The sequence below is a fragment of the Primulina eburnea genome, chromosome 2 (assembly GCF_022965805.1).
Source record: "Primulina eburnea isolate SZY01 chromosome 2, ASM2296580v1, whole genome shotgun sequence".
NCBI lineage: Eukaryota > Viridiplantae > Streptophyta > Magnoliopsida > Lamiales > Gesneriaceae > Primulina > Primulina eburnea.
In genome coordinates this window covers 46,582,125-46,596,503 of record NC_133102.1, presented here as the reverse complement: position 1 = coordinate 46,596,503, position 14,379 = coordinate 46,582,125, and the positions used below count along the sequence as shown (strand labels likewise).

Here is a 14,379-nt window from a genome sequence, read left to right as displayed (position 1 = left end):
TACCTCAAGAGTAACACAGATAACACCGGTTCATGCAGAACCACACTTGATAATCAAAAGCTGTGATCACCTTTTTCCAGCAAATAATCTGGTGCATCTTTAAAGCCCGAGAAAACATATATGCATCATAGCACCTTCACGTGTTGGTCATGTTCATATCTGATTCAGAATTTCTACAGTTTTTTTTAAAATACCGATAAGGATCACACCACGTGAAATAACAAAATATAGTATTATGATCACGGAGTTGAGTACTATCAGGAAAAACATAAATACCAATCAACTATCATGTCTTGGCTCTATATTGTGTTGTAGTTCACTTGAGGATTCTAGTGAAAATTACCTCTTTTAACAAAATTGGCACATCTACTGCAACAACTCATACTAGCTCTTATAAAGTCCGAGCAAAGGTTTCTCTCTCTTTTCGACCCTCTTCTTTGCAGCTTCCCTAGCCTTAATGGCAACTGCTTCCTCTTCAGATACAGCTTGTGGCTTTTCATCTGCCCTTTTTCTCTTACTAACAGTGACAGATGAAGGAGCACCCTTTATAGATCTCATTGGATTGAGTGGTGTGGAGACAACACGCCCAGGTGGAGGTGCAGTTTGAGAGATTGAAGCACTCTTAGATTCAGTGGCAAGTTTATTAGCTGTTGCTAATGGTGGTTTCCCTACAATAGACTTCTTTCTGCTAGATTCTGATGATTCTTGAGATGCAGCAAGGGCCTCCTCTCGTGTCACCCACTTACCTACAACATTGGTTCACCATGAGAAAAGCATGAACAAGAAGGATCTTTTTTTTGAGGGTGGGGGGGAGGTGGAGGTTTGAATCAACCTGTACCTATAAAATCTGTATAATAAAAGCCAGAATTTGGATCATAGTAGCAACTAGTCCTTTGATTCTAATAATAGCCTGATGAACTTTCATACTCCCAGTCTGTCATTTACACATAATTAAAAAAAAGGTTAGTACCGAGACATTGTTTAAGTAAAATGGTAATACAGCAAAGGGAAAATATAGACAAGCTCAGTTATAAACTAACATCGGTATGGTAGAACTTAATGAGTTTAATTTACCTGCATTCTAAGACTAAATTTCATATGTCACACCAGTCTTAAAACGTAATGCTTCGGTGAACTTCATGAATAGAAGGGTTCGTAAACCATATACTTATAAAATTCAAAAAGTGATATCTAAGGCTATTAATTGGATGCTAGATAGTCAAAAGGATAGTTAAGTCTACTAGTGCCAGTGAACACTGGATGACCATTAATTCATTTCCTAATCGAAAAGACACCAAACTTACAACCTTCAGAATCTCAGATATTGCGGAACTTCCTCCTGTTCCTTTATTATTGTCCTCGGCAAGCAGTGCATTTGCATTAGAATCCCTTGCCTCCTGAAAAGATGCCAAGTCCTTTTGATAGCTGCGCTTGGCTTTCTGACAAAAAATGAGCAAAAATAAGACTTGAATACGAAAAGAAATAAACCAGCAAAAAATATTTCTGGAGATCATTAAAGCAATAGGAGAAAATGATCATGAAGTGCTATGAAGATAACTATGTGAAATCATTTGAATGGTGGAAAAAATACAACCACCAATTCTGCTCAAAATGATAATTACTAAGTTGCCACCATGTATTATTTACATGTAAACTAATAAGCATTAGAAATTGCCACAAATAGGGGCTGTTGTTACTAGCAATGAGTAGCTGTATTCTACTACCTTACAAGGGTAAAGGTCATGTAGATATGATAGAAAGCTAGGTAGCTACATTGTGCAAAAAACTCAAAAAGGAGTGCCTGTTGATATGCCACTTCAGATGTGTCATGGCCAAGGTTAATAAATATATGGTGCGTCAACCATGAACATTCAGAACTTCAGATATCTTGCAGGTAGCAAAAAGTGTTTGCATGAGAGAGTACATTGAAATGACAAATATCCAAACAAGGGATAAGGATTTTTTTAAGACAGTGTGAATGCTTACAGATTCTATTTGTTCCATGACGCGAACTGCAGCCTTTTGTTCTTTATCTTTTGCAGCTTTCTCTTCTCGCAAGGTACTGAGCTTTAGGGAAACATTAGCCTTGTGCCTCTGGCCAAGCTCATGATTTCTAATGCTTGCTGGATTGTTTGATATCCAAATTTTGCAGATGTCACACCACTTGTTACCCTGGCTAACTCAGTACTGCAGAATAAAAAGAACCACATACGGCCAATCATATTTACATGTCTTAATTATTGAATTAAACTAGCATTACTGCACACGCATTGCATGTGTATAATATAATATATTAATAGTGTGTTTTTATGAATAACATATTCTTATTTTTTAAATAATTAGTGACGTTATGATTTTTTACGACTAAAATGATAGATAAACAAATTGAAAAATTATTTATCCTATTTATAGGAGTAAATTGAGAAAAAGATAAACAAATTGATGAAATACACTAAAATTACTAATAAGTATATGGAATGAAGTTTACATATCAAATATAATATTGGGGTAAAACTGGGTAAAAAATTTGGTGTCTCAAATTCATACCAAAAGTAGTTACTCTAATAGACTCAACTATTATATATAGTGTAGATGATATAATAAGATATACTTTCAAATAAAGAGCATGGAAAAATAGACTTGTACAAATCTGACCCTTGTAAACCTTATGAAAGAGTTCACACTTCACAGTCCAGATAAATCTTTTCTAAATCTGAAGCAGCATTACTGAGTTATTATCACAAGAATGCATTAGACAACCAAACTCAGATCCACCCCTCTACTAATGATGCGACAATCCTCGAGCTTTTAAAACAAATGATGTGATTATCCACGAGCTTTTACAACAAATGGAAACAATCCAGGTGAAAATTAACTTAGCCAGGGTTCATATCAAGCAGCATTGAAAAAAATAATGCATCACAACAAAACACACACACATACAATCTATATTCGTTATTAAATCCAAACACATGGGAATTTCCACTCGAATTCGTGAAATCTTAACTTGGAACAGTGCACTTCTATTATCAATGGAACTTGGAAATTCTAAGTTTGGGATTGGAGCTAAATAAGACTACATTTAAACTGTACAATTTCATTAAATTTCGCCCAAGTTCTTATTTTTAGACTCGAAATGCACTCCGCCCCTCGAGCTGAGAATGCAAAAGATGTTACGAGTAACATATATATGCATATAACCACACAAAAAAAATAAAACATTCACACCCCAAATACGGTCGTTAAATCAAATGTTTGACCTTGCAGCTAAAATGTTCAAAAACAAAGGGCAATGGTTCAACGAGGAATGGTATTTACATACCTCTGTCATGGCTCCAAATCAATTTTCCTGACTGAGAATATATCTGACTCGGTAGAATTAAGAGCAGAAACTCAATAATTTGGGGCTCGCGATTCCGGAATTCTGGACTTTGAATATGATCTAGCACTTAACCCTAAATTGTCGATTCCCATTCTGTTCTCTGCCGACGACTTTTTGAACTATTAAACCCAACGAATAACGGTAAATATATCCCAATTATTAAGTGAGATTTTGATTTTATTATATTGAATTTTGTATGTGTAACAAGAATTATTACACGAATTTCGTAATACATGACTCAAACCTAAACCCTCGTGCACCCAAAAAAAGTCTTGCTCGAATCCGTTTGCATTCCATCTAATTACATTATATTAATTATAAATTAATAAATCAATTACCTCTAAAAGCTTATCTTAAGTAAATGTTTTAGGTTTAATTCCTATGAATAGATCTTAAAAGAGATCACTTGGAGTATAATTTTAAAAATTGAGAGATTACGTAGAGAAAAAAATGAAATGACATTTCTGATTAAATCTGTAAACGAATCGAATCGAGCTCGAACTCGAATATACTTAATTCGAACATTAAATTTTTCCTAACATTCGACTCGATTCGTTTTCACCCCTGTTTCTGTTGTACTAACCTCGAATGTTTACATGATTTAGTAGATTATTCGATTTTTAGCTGAACCAGAGATTTGTTAAAAATGAGCAATATGACCTATAGGGCTACAGATTTATTCGGTTTTTTTTTTAATAAAGAAAAATTGTAATAAAGTAATAATATCTGTTTCTAAATTTTGTAGAACAGTACTATATTTGAGGAGGAACAAGTGTACAAGAAAAACATATTCTAAATCCAATCTTACACGCTTTTGGCTCTTACTGCAGGTGACGTGTGGATGGGCCGTGCAGCAATTTTAAAGGATGGGTAATGTTATAATTTTGTGACCAAAGCATGACATCACATATGATATATAATGTGAAGTATAGATAAAAATAGATTAGCTGCTAAAGCAACATTGTGAGGGCTAACATTGTTGATTTAGGATAAAGTACAACAGTTTCGATACTAAAATAAACTTCAGAGGAATACAGAGCAAAGTGTACACGAGTTACATTTTGCCTCCTTTTAAATAATCCAACAGACTCCCTGGTTATGTCTGAAATGGTCCAGCCATAGCCTTGCCTTGGAACACGGTTGTACCAAGCAAGGGCCCGATACAATCCTTATTAAGCTGAATATATATACAAAAATAAATGAATAAAATCAGATCACGAAACAGATTTTGCCCAAGTTCTAGCCCGGAAGAGTTTAAACTTAGTGTTTTATTCATCAATGAATATAAGAACTAAGGAAACTTCGCTCACCAAGTATCGAATGTAGGACGCCAGATGCTTCCGAAAACAGGTAGATTTATGTTTGATCAATACCGCAAAACCCTTTCCAGTAATTTGAGCAAAACGGTGAAAAAAACAGGAGAGAACAGATGTACCCTGACAAATACTAACTCAATGAACGAAAAGAAAATGTCAAATGGCAGGATGCAAAACCTGAAAACAAATAAAGAAATCAGTAGTTAATGTGAGAAACAACATTCTGATTGAGGTTCTTGAAACTGACATTTTCATGGTCTTACTCAATCGTCATTACAACATCTTGGCATATGCTTTCCTTTCCTGGTTACGTCTATCGGAAATCTATTCAAGTGAACCGGCAACATAGAACGAGAGTTAAATAGTCTGCATAACATACCGTAAAAGTATGGGAGATCAATGAAAGAATAAGAAATCCATACCCTTTTCTTTGCAGAAGCAAACTCTTTTTTTATTGCACCTATAGCAAAACCAGCTCAAATATCAGCTAAAAGATTTTCATAGGCCTAGAAGAGATGTATTCTTTGCTGCTTCTTCAATTCAGCCACCAAGTTTATTTCAAAAACTTGGAAAATGAATACAACAATATCGATAATTAAATCAAAAACTCTCTTAGAGAAAATTTGTATTGAAATATTAAAAACTCCTAGATTTCAAATCCATTTATTTATTTGTATAAATTTATATTTATATAGAGATGAATTTTAAATCCACATGTTGTTAATTTAGACTTGGGTTTTCAAATTCACCCAAGATGGTGTCATTTGAAACTCATTCTCAAATCAAATCTCTATATTCAAATTAAATTTATCAATCCAAAAAAATCCTTGGCAATTCAAAGAAATTTTAGTTGAGTCGAACTTCATATTATTCGTTTTTTAAGTATGCTATTTAGTCCTAATGCTTGCATGTCTTATAATTAATTCAATCTTAAGCTCTTAGAGACTTGTAGAGAAATAGAGGTATCTCCATTCATATATATTTATAACAAAAAAATAAAATAAAAGAAAATGGACTTTATTTTTCTAAAAGAAAATACTTAGTAATTACTTGGGTACCTTAATTTCATTCTCTATTCCAAACAAATAATGTCAAAAACACTTTATAGATAATATTTCTTTTCATAAACATTTATAGATATTCTATACTCGATCGTTTAACTTGAATGGACGGGGACACTAAGTGACTTCCCCCTCCCCATAGTGAAACCCCTTGTTCCATCCGGCATTCTTGGCCCTTTCTTGTTCTGTTTAGCAGATATTTCGCCCAAAACCGAGCAACTCGAACTCGAACTCGAACTTGTTGTAGGCAGGCTTCGTGCAGTTTGAAGTTGATTGCGAGGCTTAGTTTTTGCTCGGTTTTTAGCCCACGTCTTCTTCGATCCAGCTGAAGTTTCCTCAGCCTACACCAAGTTTTTGAGAATTATCACCCAGTAACTTGTCATGTAATTTCATGTCATTAGTAAGGAATTAAATACTGACCTCGAATGATTCCGAAACGTTTGCCCGAGAGGATGAATCTTCCTCGTGAGACATCGAGGGACCTTCATCGTTGTCTAGATATCCTTCGAACTCTGATTTTCTGTTCTTTAGCACGGATTTTGGCTGCACGATGTAACTTAACAAAATTCATTTTCTCCAATACAAAATTATGAACAAAAATGGACTTCCTTTTTCTTTCTTTTTTTTTTTCCAAAATATAAACTTCATGAACATACCGAACGTCTCAGCATCACCCTCACGCGCATGCCTTCTCTCCAGTTTCTTTCATCATTCAGTTTCTCAGCCTAGTGAAAGAGGGAGATTGTCATCAGTAAACAAAATATAATAGACATTATAGTCATTTCAAGATCAAAAGATGAGAGAACATACCGCCTTTTCTGCTGTTCGGTGGTTCTCATACTCAACTAATGCATGGAGCTGCAAAGAAAAGTAGTAAATCATACGAGCACAATGGAGAGAAAGTATATTATTCATGGAAATTCATGTTAATGATCGATCATGGGCTCGAGAACAGACAGTCGTCGTCACTCGTGATCTCTTCAAAATAAGCTATAAAAATTATATTACATTCAATGATCCATCTACTATATTCTCGAGTCCAACCCTTCTTACCTTGTTGCTAATGACTGCATCGCCTTTGGAAGAACGTGAAGCATTTGGATCCTGTGGTTGGCATATTCGAATTGCTTTGATGCTGCAAATCATCACAAAAAATTACATGATTACGTGCATTCTGCTAAACTGACAAGAAAAGTAAAATAAATGAGCAAGATGCATGATATTGATCTTTGTATATAGTACCTTCCAACCACATTGAAAATTTTCTGAATGTTCTGATGTGAGTGATCATCGGGTAGATTTTCCGCTATAACGGTGCGTAACTGCGTGATAGAATAATGATCAAACTAAAACCTATTTGTATGAAAATTCTCAACTAATTTTAAAGCAATATTCATATTATAATTAAAAATATATATGTGGTTACATGTGTATACCTGCAGCTCCTCTTTCTCTTTCTCAGTAAAGGGAAGTTTTCGTTTCACCTTCTTCCCATCATGGCTTACAATCTAATTACCAAACAACTCGATTACATTACTATATATGTATGAAAACAATGTGTTATTCATATTATGATTAGAAGACTAACCAGTTTCGAAGAGGACCGGAGAGCTTCCGCCATGATTTGGTGGCTAACATTCAAGGATTTGAGTTTCTTTGTCGATGAAATGATGTTCATTGGAACTGTTAAAAATGCAAAACATTTATTATCAGAAGTTGACACATTTTGAAACTCAAAAAATGTAGTAAATCCGTAATATAAAACAGATTCTCACCGAAGCCTTCGGGATCTTTGTTGACATGTTTCACAAAGGATTCATTGGCTAGCAAGCTCATGTCGCTAAATTGATATTCCACCTGATATAATACAACAAATAAAATTGTCACTTTTCTGATGTAAATTTTTTATTCTGAAGCATTCTTTACTGAGGAAAATGAAGTATCGTCATTTTTCGAATGGATTCTTAACAACTAACATATCAAAAGTTTTTTTAAAATTAAAAAAGGACATGCGATTCTGAATCTGGTATAATTATTCATTTCAATCGAGAGATATCAAAATCTTTTAATGATGTAAAAGAGAAGAAAAATAAAACACGAAGTATACTTGTTTGATAATCTTCTGCTTAAGCTCGTCAGAGATGGCGTTTCCCTTTTCACGGTGTTGGGGCAGAGCTCCGCCGGAGGCGGCAGCCGCCTTGTTCTTGGGCTTCTGATCGGAAACCATAGGAATATTACAGGCTTCTTGACCCGCAGCAACGTAAATCCAACTACCGCCACTATTCCCATCAATATATGGCAGACAAGGGAAGAAATACCCCATCGTGGACACCTCCGCTGCCTGCGACTTCGGCACGAACTCCGGAGCTGCCGCGTTGAATTTGAACGTGCCGCCACCGATCATTCCATCCCCCTTCTTCTCGTCCTCATACGCATCATCAAACACCTGGAGTTCGTTCCCAATATCAACGCCTTTCTTCATGATCAATTGCGCCATTTTTCTTTATCTCTGTTTCTTTTCCTTCTTTTATTTTAAAGAAAACAAAAGGGTTGTGAAATTATTCCTTGAATGAGTTTTAGGATCATTTAATGTGAAGAATTGTTTGCAGTGGTGGGATTATTAAAGCAATACATCGAGCGAGTGGTTTGCATGTATGGATTTTCACCATTGTTTGGCAGTGAAAAAACGAAGAAGAATTGTTGTTTTCTCCTGAATTTTAGTGAGTGAGTGATTGAATTCAACGGGAAGAATGAAGATCGTTTGATGGTTTGATTTTCTCTTTCATGTCGACGGTATTTCTTGGGTTTGACCCAAATATGTTCACAAGGTTCGGATAATACGAGGTTACACATGCCACCCAAAAACACACACACGTGGCAGTTATCTTCTAGATGTAATATTTGAGGCGGGCTTTTGTCAAGATTAAAGAATTTGGGCCTAGGCCATCCAAATATCTGTTGTTGGATAGTCAGAAATGGGCTTCAGTCTTGCATGATTAAAACTTTTGTTTTAAGAAAATGGTATTCCACTAGGGTATAAATAAAATAAAATTTAATCGAATATTACGAAAATCTGAAAATTCGAATTCTTATCGAATTTATTCTATTTTATTTCGAGTTTGATTCGAAGTTCAAGAATTTTAAAACTTTTGGTTCGAATGAAAACTCGAGTTCGATATCGGCTCGAAAGATTTGAATATGTTCACGATCTATTGATCTGTTACTAGAAAATACACACTTTTATTTATTAAATATATAATTATATTAATAAAATGTTAAGACTCAAGAACAACTCGCGAACTATCGTATAAAATAATTTAGGCTCAGGTTCAACTAAAAAAAGTTCGAATATGTTCAAATTCAACTCGAATTTCGAATACAAATCAAATATTTTTCGAATCGGCTCACAAACCAATTGATTCGTTTGCATCCATGACGTAAACCCACACATATACTAATTAATCTAGATCTCATATACAAAAATAAAATATAAGTAGTTGGAATAATATATCAAGAGTGAGTGGGGTTAAACTAAAATCAAGTAAATTAGAAAGCTTTGTCTTAGCCCTTCTAATTCGTGGTTCTATCATCACAATATATTATTTTAAAAATGAAAAAAAAAATATTTATATTATTATGCTTTTCGAATGTTACCATACTTTCCACGGTTTATTTTATCATATCTATGTGAACATTGCCCCATGATAGGATGGATGTCCAAGATTTGCCCATGCGTATATACGACCCACTTTTTTTTTGAAATTATATGTGTGGCAAGATTTTACCCGTTGAAATGAAGTGAGGACAAATGCCTACATAGATAGGATCGCATCTACTCCTTCTCACCAATAGTATGATGACACTTTGACGTGAAATAAGGATAAGGTAGTGATCTTCAATGGACTAAGTCTTTCAAGTAACCAATTATTATTCATACATTACAATATCTCGTATTTATTTGAAAATTAATCAACACTTATCCTAGCTAAATTTCAATTTACCTCGATTTTTTTTAACAAATAGATTATGTTTGAATCGAAAGATATAGATTTTACAAAGTAATTGAAATAATTGCATATTGAAATAAATAACAATGATTCAAAAAATAATTAATTAAAATTCAAAATAATTTACTCCAAATCCATCGATCCAAATACAATATTATCTATTTAAATAGTTTATTGATCTTGAAATTTTCATTTTAGTTATCAATAAATTTATTTTCAAAAGGTAAAAAAAAATATAATATAAGAATAGATATTGTTTTCTTATTCCAAGGTTGAACAAATCAAGATTCTCCAATTTAAACCATCCTTTACATTCACAACCATATGCACTTTGTTTGTTTGTGGATTCCAACAATTTAGTCAAAACTTTTTAAACCTTTTGATTCCCCAAAATCTGCCTTGGATTTCAAGACAATTATTCTTATCTCTTCAAAAGATTACAAATTGACCGATTCCCACTAATTGATTTTTATCACAATATATAATTCAAACAATGATATTATTAAAAAAAATCAATCAAGAATCTTATCGGTTCAAATGCAATCTTAATCTGTTGAATTCTTAATAAATATTGGTTCCGTAAGAAGTTGTGTAATAGTATAGTATTATTGTATGGAAAGAAGGCAATGTAAGACAAAGATATGTGAGAATCTCCCTGGATACTTATATCTCAGAGAGATTCTCACATATCTTTGTCTTACATTGCCTTCTTTCCATACAATAATACTATACTATTACCCAACTTTTTGCGGAACCAATATTGATTAAGAATTCAACAGATTAAGATTGCATTTGAACAGATAAGATTCTTGTTTGATTATTTTTTTTAAAAAAAAACTCTTTTTGAAGTTATCTCATAGAAAAAATCAACATGTTATATTTCACTTTACTGAAAACATAAATTTTGCTTATTAGATAAAGAGTAGATATCTTGTGAGACGGTCTCACAAATCTTTATCTATGATACGAGCCAACTCTACCGATATTTACTATAAAAAATAATGAAGTTTGGTCGAAGGGTTCAAATCTCCAACAAAGGGAGCATCAAGAGCTGGAATTGACTGGCGGTTCCTTATCTCGTAAAGAAAACAAAGCCGGAAAATAAATCTAAGCCTACAAAATTTCATAACTCTGCCTCGACATAGTTATTTTTTTATATATGATCGATGCCGCCTCTTCCATTTGCACCTCTTTACCGGGAAAACTCAAGGTGAAAAATTTAATGACCATCTCTCCTTCATAACTGAATCTGATTCTTCCAAAACTGGGACTCGGACTTTTCATCATCTTCGTCATCTTCGTCGTCCATGCTGTGGCATCCGTTTACCTGCATATGGCTCTGAGGGGATCCTGACTGGGAATTTCCCAGCTTTGAGGATTCAGTATACTGTTCTTTGGACATCCACGAACCTCCAAGAACGACAGGATCGGTTGAGGGGTGCGTTGTAGAAACTTTACGAGTGTGAAGCCGATATTTCTGAATCAACACAGAATCCAGTAATGTAATAATCGGCATTTCTTTACACAAAAAGTGGAATTATGTAAAGAAGGAAAGGAAGGGAGATCAGACGCACTTGCAAATGACTCTTCACTTCATCATTGGATAGACCATCAACTTGCATAAACTCTCTAATTTGTTTAGGAGTCGCAGCTGCATTGCACAGGGAGACAGAATTAGATGAGCTTCAAAAATAAACCATTACATAATTTTCATTTTCAATCAAGAAAAACATCCCGCATCTGCTATATAATCTGGCTAAGAACACCAAATCATATGTTTTCATTTTGTACCATCAAAATCAAATGAGACAATCACAAATTCATAGAATTTTATCAAGAATCCATGCCTAAGACAGACAATAGTGTTCCAAGTAAATCTTAAGAGCAAAAGAAAGAAAATAACTTCGCCAGATGAAATAAGATCATGATATCTTAAAAATGTAATTCATCCGAAATTTGTAGCATAACTTTACGTCAAAGTAACAAATAGCCATTAATTCACAACCTTGGGCACCTCCAAGCTGCTGCAGGGCATCAATAAACCGGCGATGTAACTCAGGTGACCAGCACCTCCTTTGCTTCCTAGTCATCTGCTGACGTTTCTGTCGAGCCAGTAAATTCGATTGATCATCGGTTGCAGAAGAGGACCCTGTTTTGCTACAGTTCGATTTAGAGCTAAAACCACCAGAATCAATTTCCTCGCCTGGACTCTTGATCCTAAGGTCACGAGGCGTAAGCCCAATCAATTCGTCACCATCTTCCTTCGCCACCATCATCATGGGGAAGTTATTTCGCCCCTCAAACGGTGCAAACGCCATTCCTATGGCCATGTTCACGCCACTCCGAAGTATACCATTCATCCTCGGTGGATTCATTTCTTCTTCAACTCCCTAATAACCAAGAAAATAACAAAAAAGGCCATAAATGCGCAACAAAGAAACCATTTTAGGCCATGTCCCACTAAAAACAGATTCACGAATTCCGATGTACCTTAATTTTGTCAAGTTTTAAGGTCTGCTTATTGTTGCCGGAACAAGAATTTGGATGATGATTCTGATCAATAGAGTTGCATAACTGCACGGAGCTCATCCAGTTCATTTTATCACCGCTGTTAACATCATTTTCTTTACTGATTTCATTTGTATCATCTTTTTCATCAGCGGTTCTCTTCAATGGAATGAATTCTTTCAACACTGGCACCGCCTTAGGTTTCTTAAACTGCGCTAACTCTTCCTTCATCATCACCATCGCTGCAATAGCAATCACAAAACCCAAATGTCAGAAATCAATATTCATGTCATAAAAAAAAGTGGAACAAAGATCACAAATGAACATCACAACAATCCCATTAATCGAGAATCCAAAAGCAACAGAAATATAATGAATAAAAAAAAACTAAACCCCCATGTGAAAAAGAGATTTTTTTTAAAAAAAAAAGAAAGATAAATCCCGGTTACCAAAACAAAAGAACGTAAACACCACATTCGTCTCTGAGATCAACATCTCGATATAGTGCCTACTGTAATAGTTGAAAAATCTAAAAAATAATCGAAGAAACAACTCACCCTCGTTGACGATGCCCATGCAAAGAGGCAGCTCCCGTTTAAAAACCTCGATCTTCTTAATCTCGACTTGAAGCCCGTAAACGTAATCATCAAGCTTCGCTATCCTCTCAGATTGGTCATGAATCCTCGAACCCTGCGTGAGAAACCCCCCGAGCGACGTTGCCGATAAAACCCTGCGATCCAAGCTAAGCTCCGATGCCATCAACGAGCCCATTTTCTCTTCCTTCGATATCAACGATTCGATTGTTCTCTGTACAAAATCCTATGCCCGGAAAAAGATACATATATATATATATATATAGATAGAGGGCAAGATGAGGTTGAGTTTGTATATACGTATCGTACAGTGTAGAGAGAGAAAAAGTGAGAAGAATGGGAAAAAAAGATTCTGTTAAACGACGTCGAGTTTTGACAGAGGATAATGATATCTATGCTGCATTTCAACGCCAACTAGTCAGTCCTTTAGCTGTTAAGCTATGTTTGATTGGCATAATTTATTCCTTATATCATATTTTATTTATTTTTAATTTAACTTGATTATGATTATGATTGAAAGTTTTTATTATTTATGTTATTTGTGTGATTAAATATTTTTCCTCGAATATATGATAATGTATAACAGTCGAATATTGATAATAATAAAATTGTATATCGACGATAATATCTTTGAATTATCTTCTTCAATATAATATAAAAATTAAAATTAGTGAAAATTTAATAACTAATATAATATTTAAATTTTTATTATATTTTTTTTATAAATTAATTTCATATATTTTAATTATTTTTAATCATTTTAAAGAAAATAAATTGTAATGCAAATCAATCTTAAATTAAATTTTTATAAATTTCTAATCTTGTTAATTAATTCTTTTATGAAAATAAATATTTATTAAATTCTAATTTATTTTTTTTAATGATTACCGTAATATTTTCAAATATATTTTTGATAAATATATTTAAATTAATTTTAATAAATATAAATATTTAATTATCTATCCAATTATTTTAAGAATATATATTTAATTATCACTTGGGATATTTTGGTCATTGCAATAAAATTTACAAAATTAATCCATTATTTTAAAATTATACCAAACATCATGTTATTTATCCATCATACTATTAATCCATGTATGTCATTTTTTAATCACTCTGATTACTAATCATTTACTTATCTCATCACACGTATCAAACGGAGCCTTAGGAAATTTTGTTTTATACTTTAAGAAATTGCACTTCAGTCCTCTTTCTGCTTATTTTTAATAATCAATCTTGTGAAAAAGTTCGTGAAATCGGAATGGGAATTCCTTAATATTAGCAATTAAACACCAATCTTATATGATCAAGAAAGTGTTAGTTTAAAAACTTGGATGGACTGAATTCATAAATACCCTGGAGTTGAAGGACACAAGTGAAATTTTATACAAACACTTGAGAAATTTTGGTGAAATTAGATTTGACGCCCTAGTTGGTTGGTTTGGTTGTTTGGGTTTTTTAAGTTTTAGAAAAAGAAATACTTTTTATTGCCTTTCCTCTCAAAATTGC

The 14,379-nt window shown here is 33.7% G+C and overlaps 2 protein-coding genes, 1 long non-coding RNA gene and 1 pseudogene across 4 annotated transcripts; all 4 read right to left on the bottom strand.

Moving 5' to 3' along the window:
• Window positions 1-4: 4 nt before the first annotated feature.
• LOC140823799 (zinc finger protein ZOP1-like) lies at window positions 5-2,181 on the bottom strand (annotated as a pseudogene).
• A 2,123-nt stretch (window positions 2,182-4,304) lies between these two features.
• On the bottom strand, window positions 4,305-5,500 carry LOC140823800 (uncharacterized). Of its 2 annotated transcripts, none has more exons than XR_012116286.1 (4): window positions 5,121-5,500; window positions 4,962-5,022; window positions 4,693-4,875; window positions 4,305-4,559 (listed from the first exon to the last, which is right to left on the bottom strand). It is a non-coding gene; the product is annotated as an uncharacterized lncRNA (long non-coding RNA). The 2 variants fall into 2 exon arrangements; XR_012116287.1 differs by having other exon boundaries at window positions 4,305-4,484.
• Window positions 5,501-5,721: 221 nt separating this feature from the next.
• Window positions 5,722-8,560, bottom strand: LOC140824834 (la-related protein 6C-like). Its single transcript, XM_073186378.1, has 10 exons — window positions 7,867-8,560; window positions 7,535-7,616; window positions 7,348-7,442; window positions 7,196-7,267; window positions 7,002-7,081; window positions 6,813-6,894; window positions 6,570-6,617; window positions 6,416-6,484; window positions 6,180-6,302; window positions 5,722-6,100 (listed from the first exon to the last, which is right to left on the bottom strand). The coding sequence occupies exons 1-10, from the start codon at window positions 8,254-8,256 to the stop codon at window positions 5,855-5,857; spliced, it is 1,287 nt and encodes a 428-aa protein (XP_073042479.1). The 5' UTR covers window positions 8,257-8,560; the 3' UTR covers window positions 5,722-5,854.
• A 2,240-nt stretch (window positions 8,561-10,800) lies between these two features.
• Window positions 10,801-13,236, bottom strand: LOC140823798 (transcription factor HHO2-like). The gene is made up of 5 exons (XM_073185304.1): window positions 12,832-13,236; window positions 12,257-12,516; window positions 11,772-12,156; window positions 11,341-11,417; window positions 10,801-11,243 (listed from the first exon to the last, which is right to left on the bottom strand). The coding sequence occupies exons 1-5, from the start codon at window positions 13,043-13,045 to the stop codon at window positions 11,004-11,006; spliced, it is 1,176 nt and encodes a 391-aa protein (XP_073041405.1). The 5' UTR covers window positions 13,046-13,236; the 3' UTR covers window positions 10,801-11,003.
• Window positions 13,237-14,379: the final 1,143 nt, after the last annotated feature.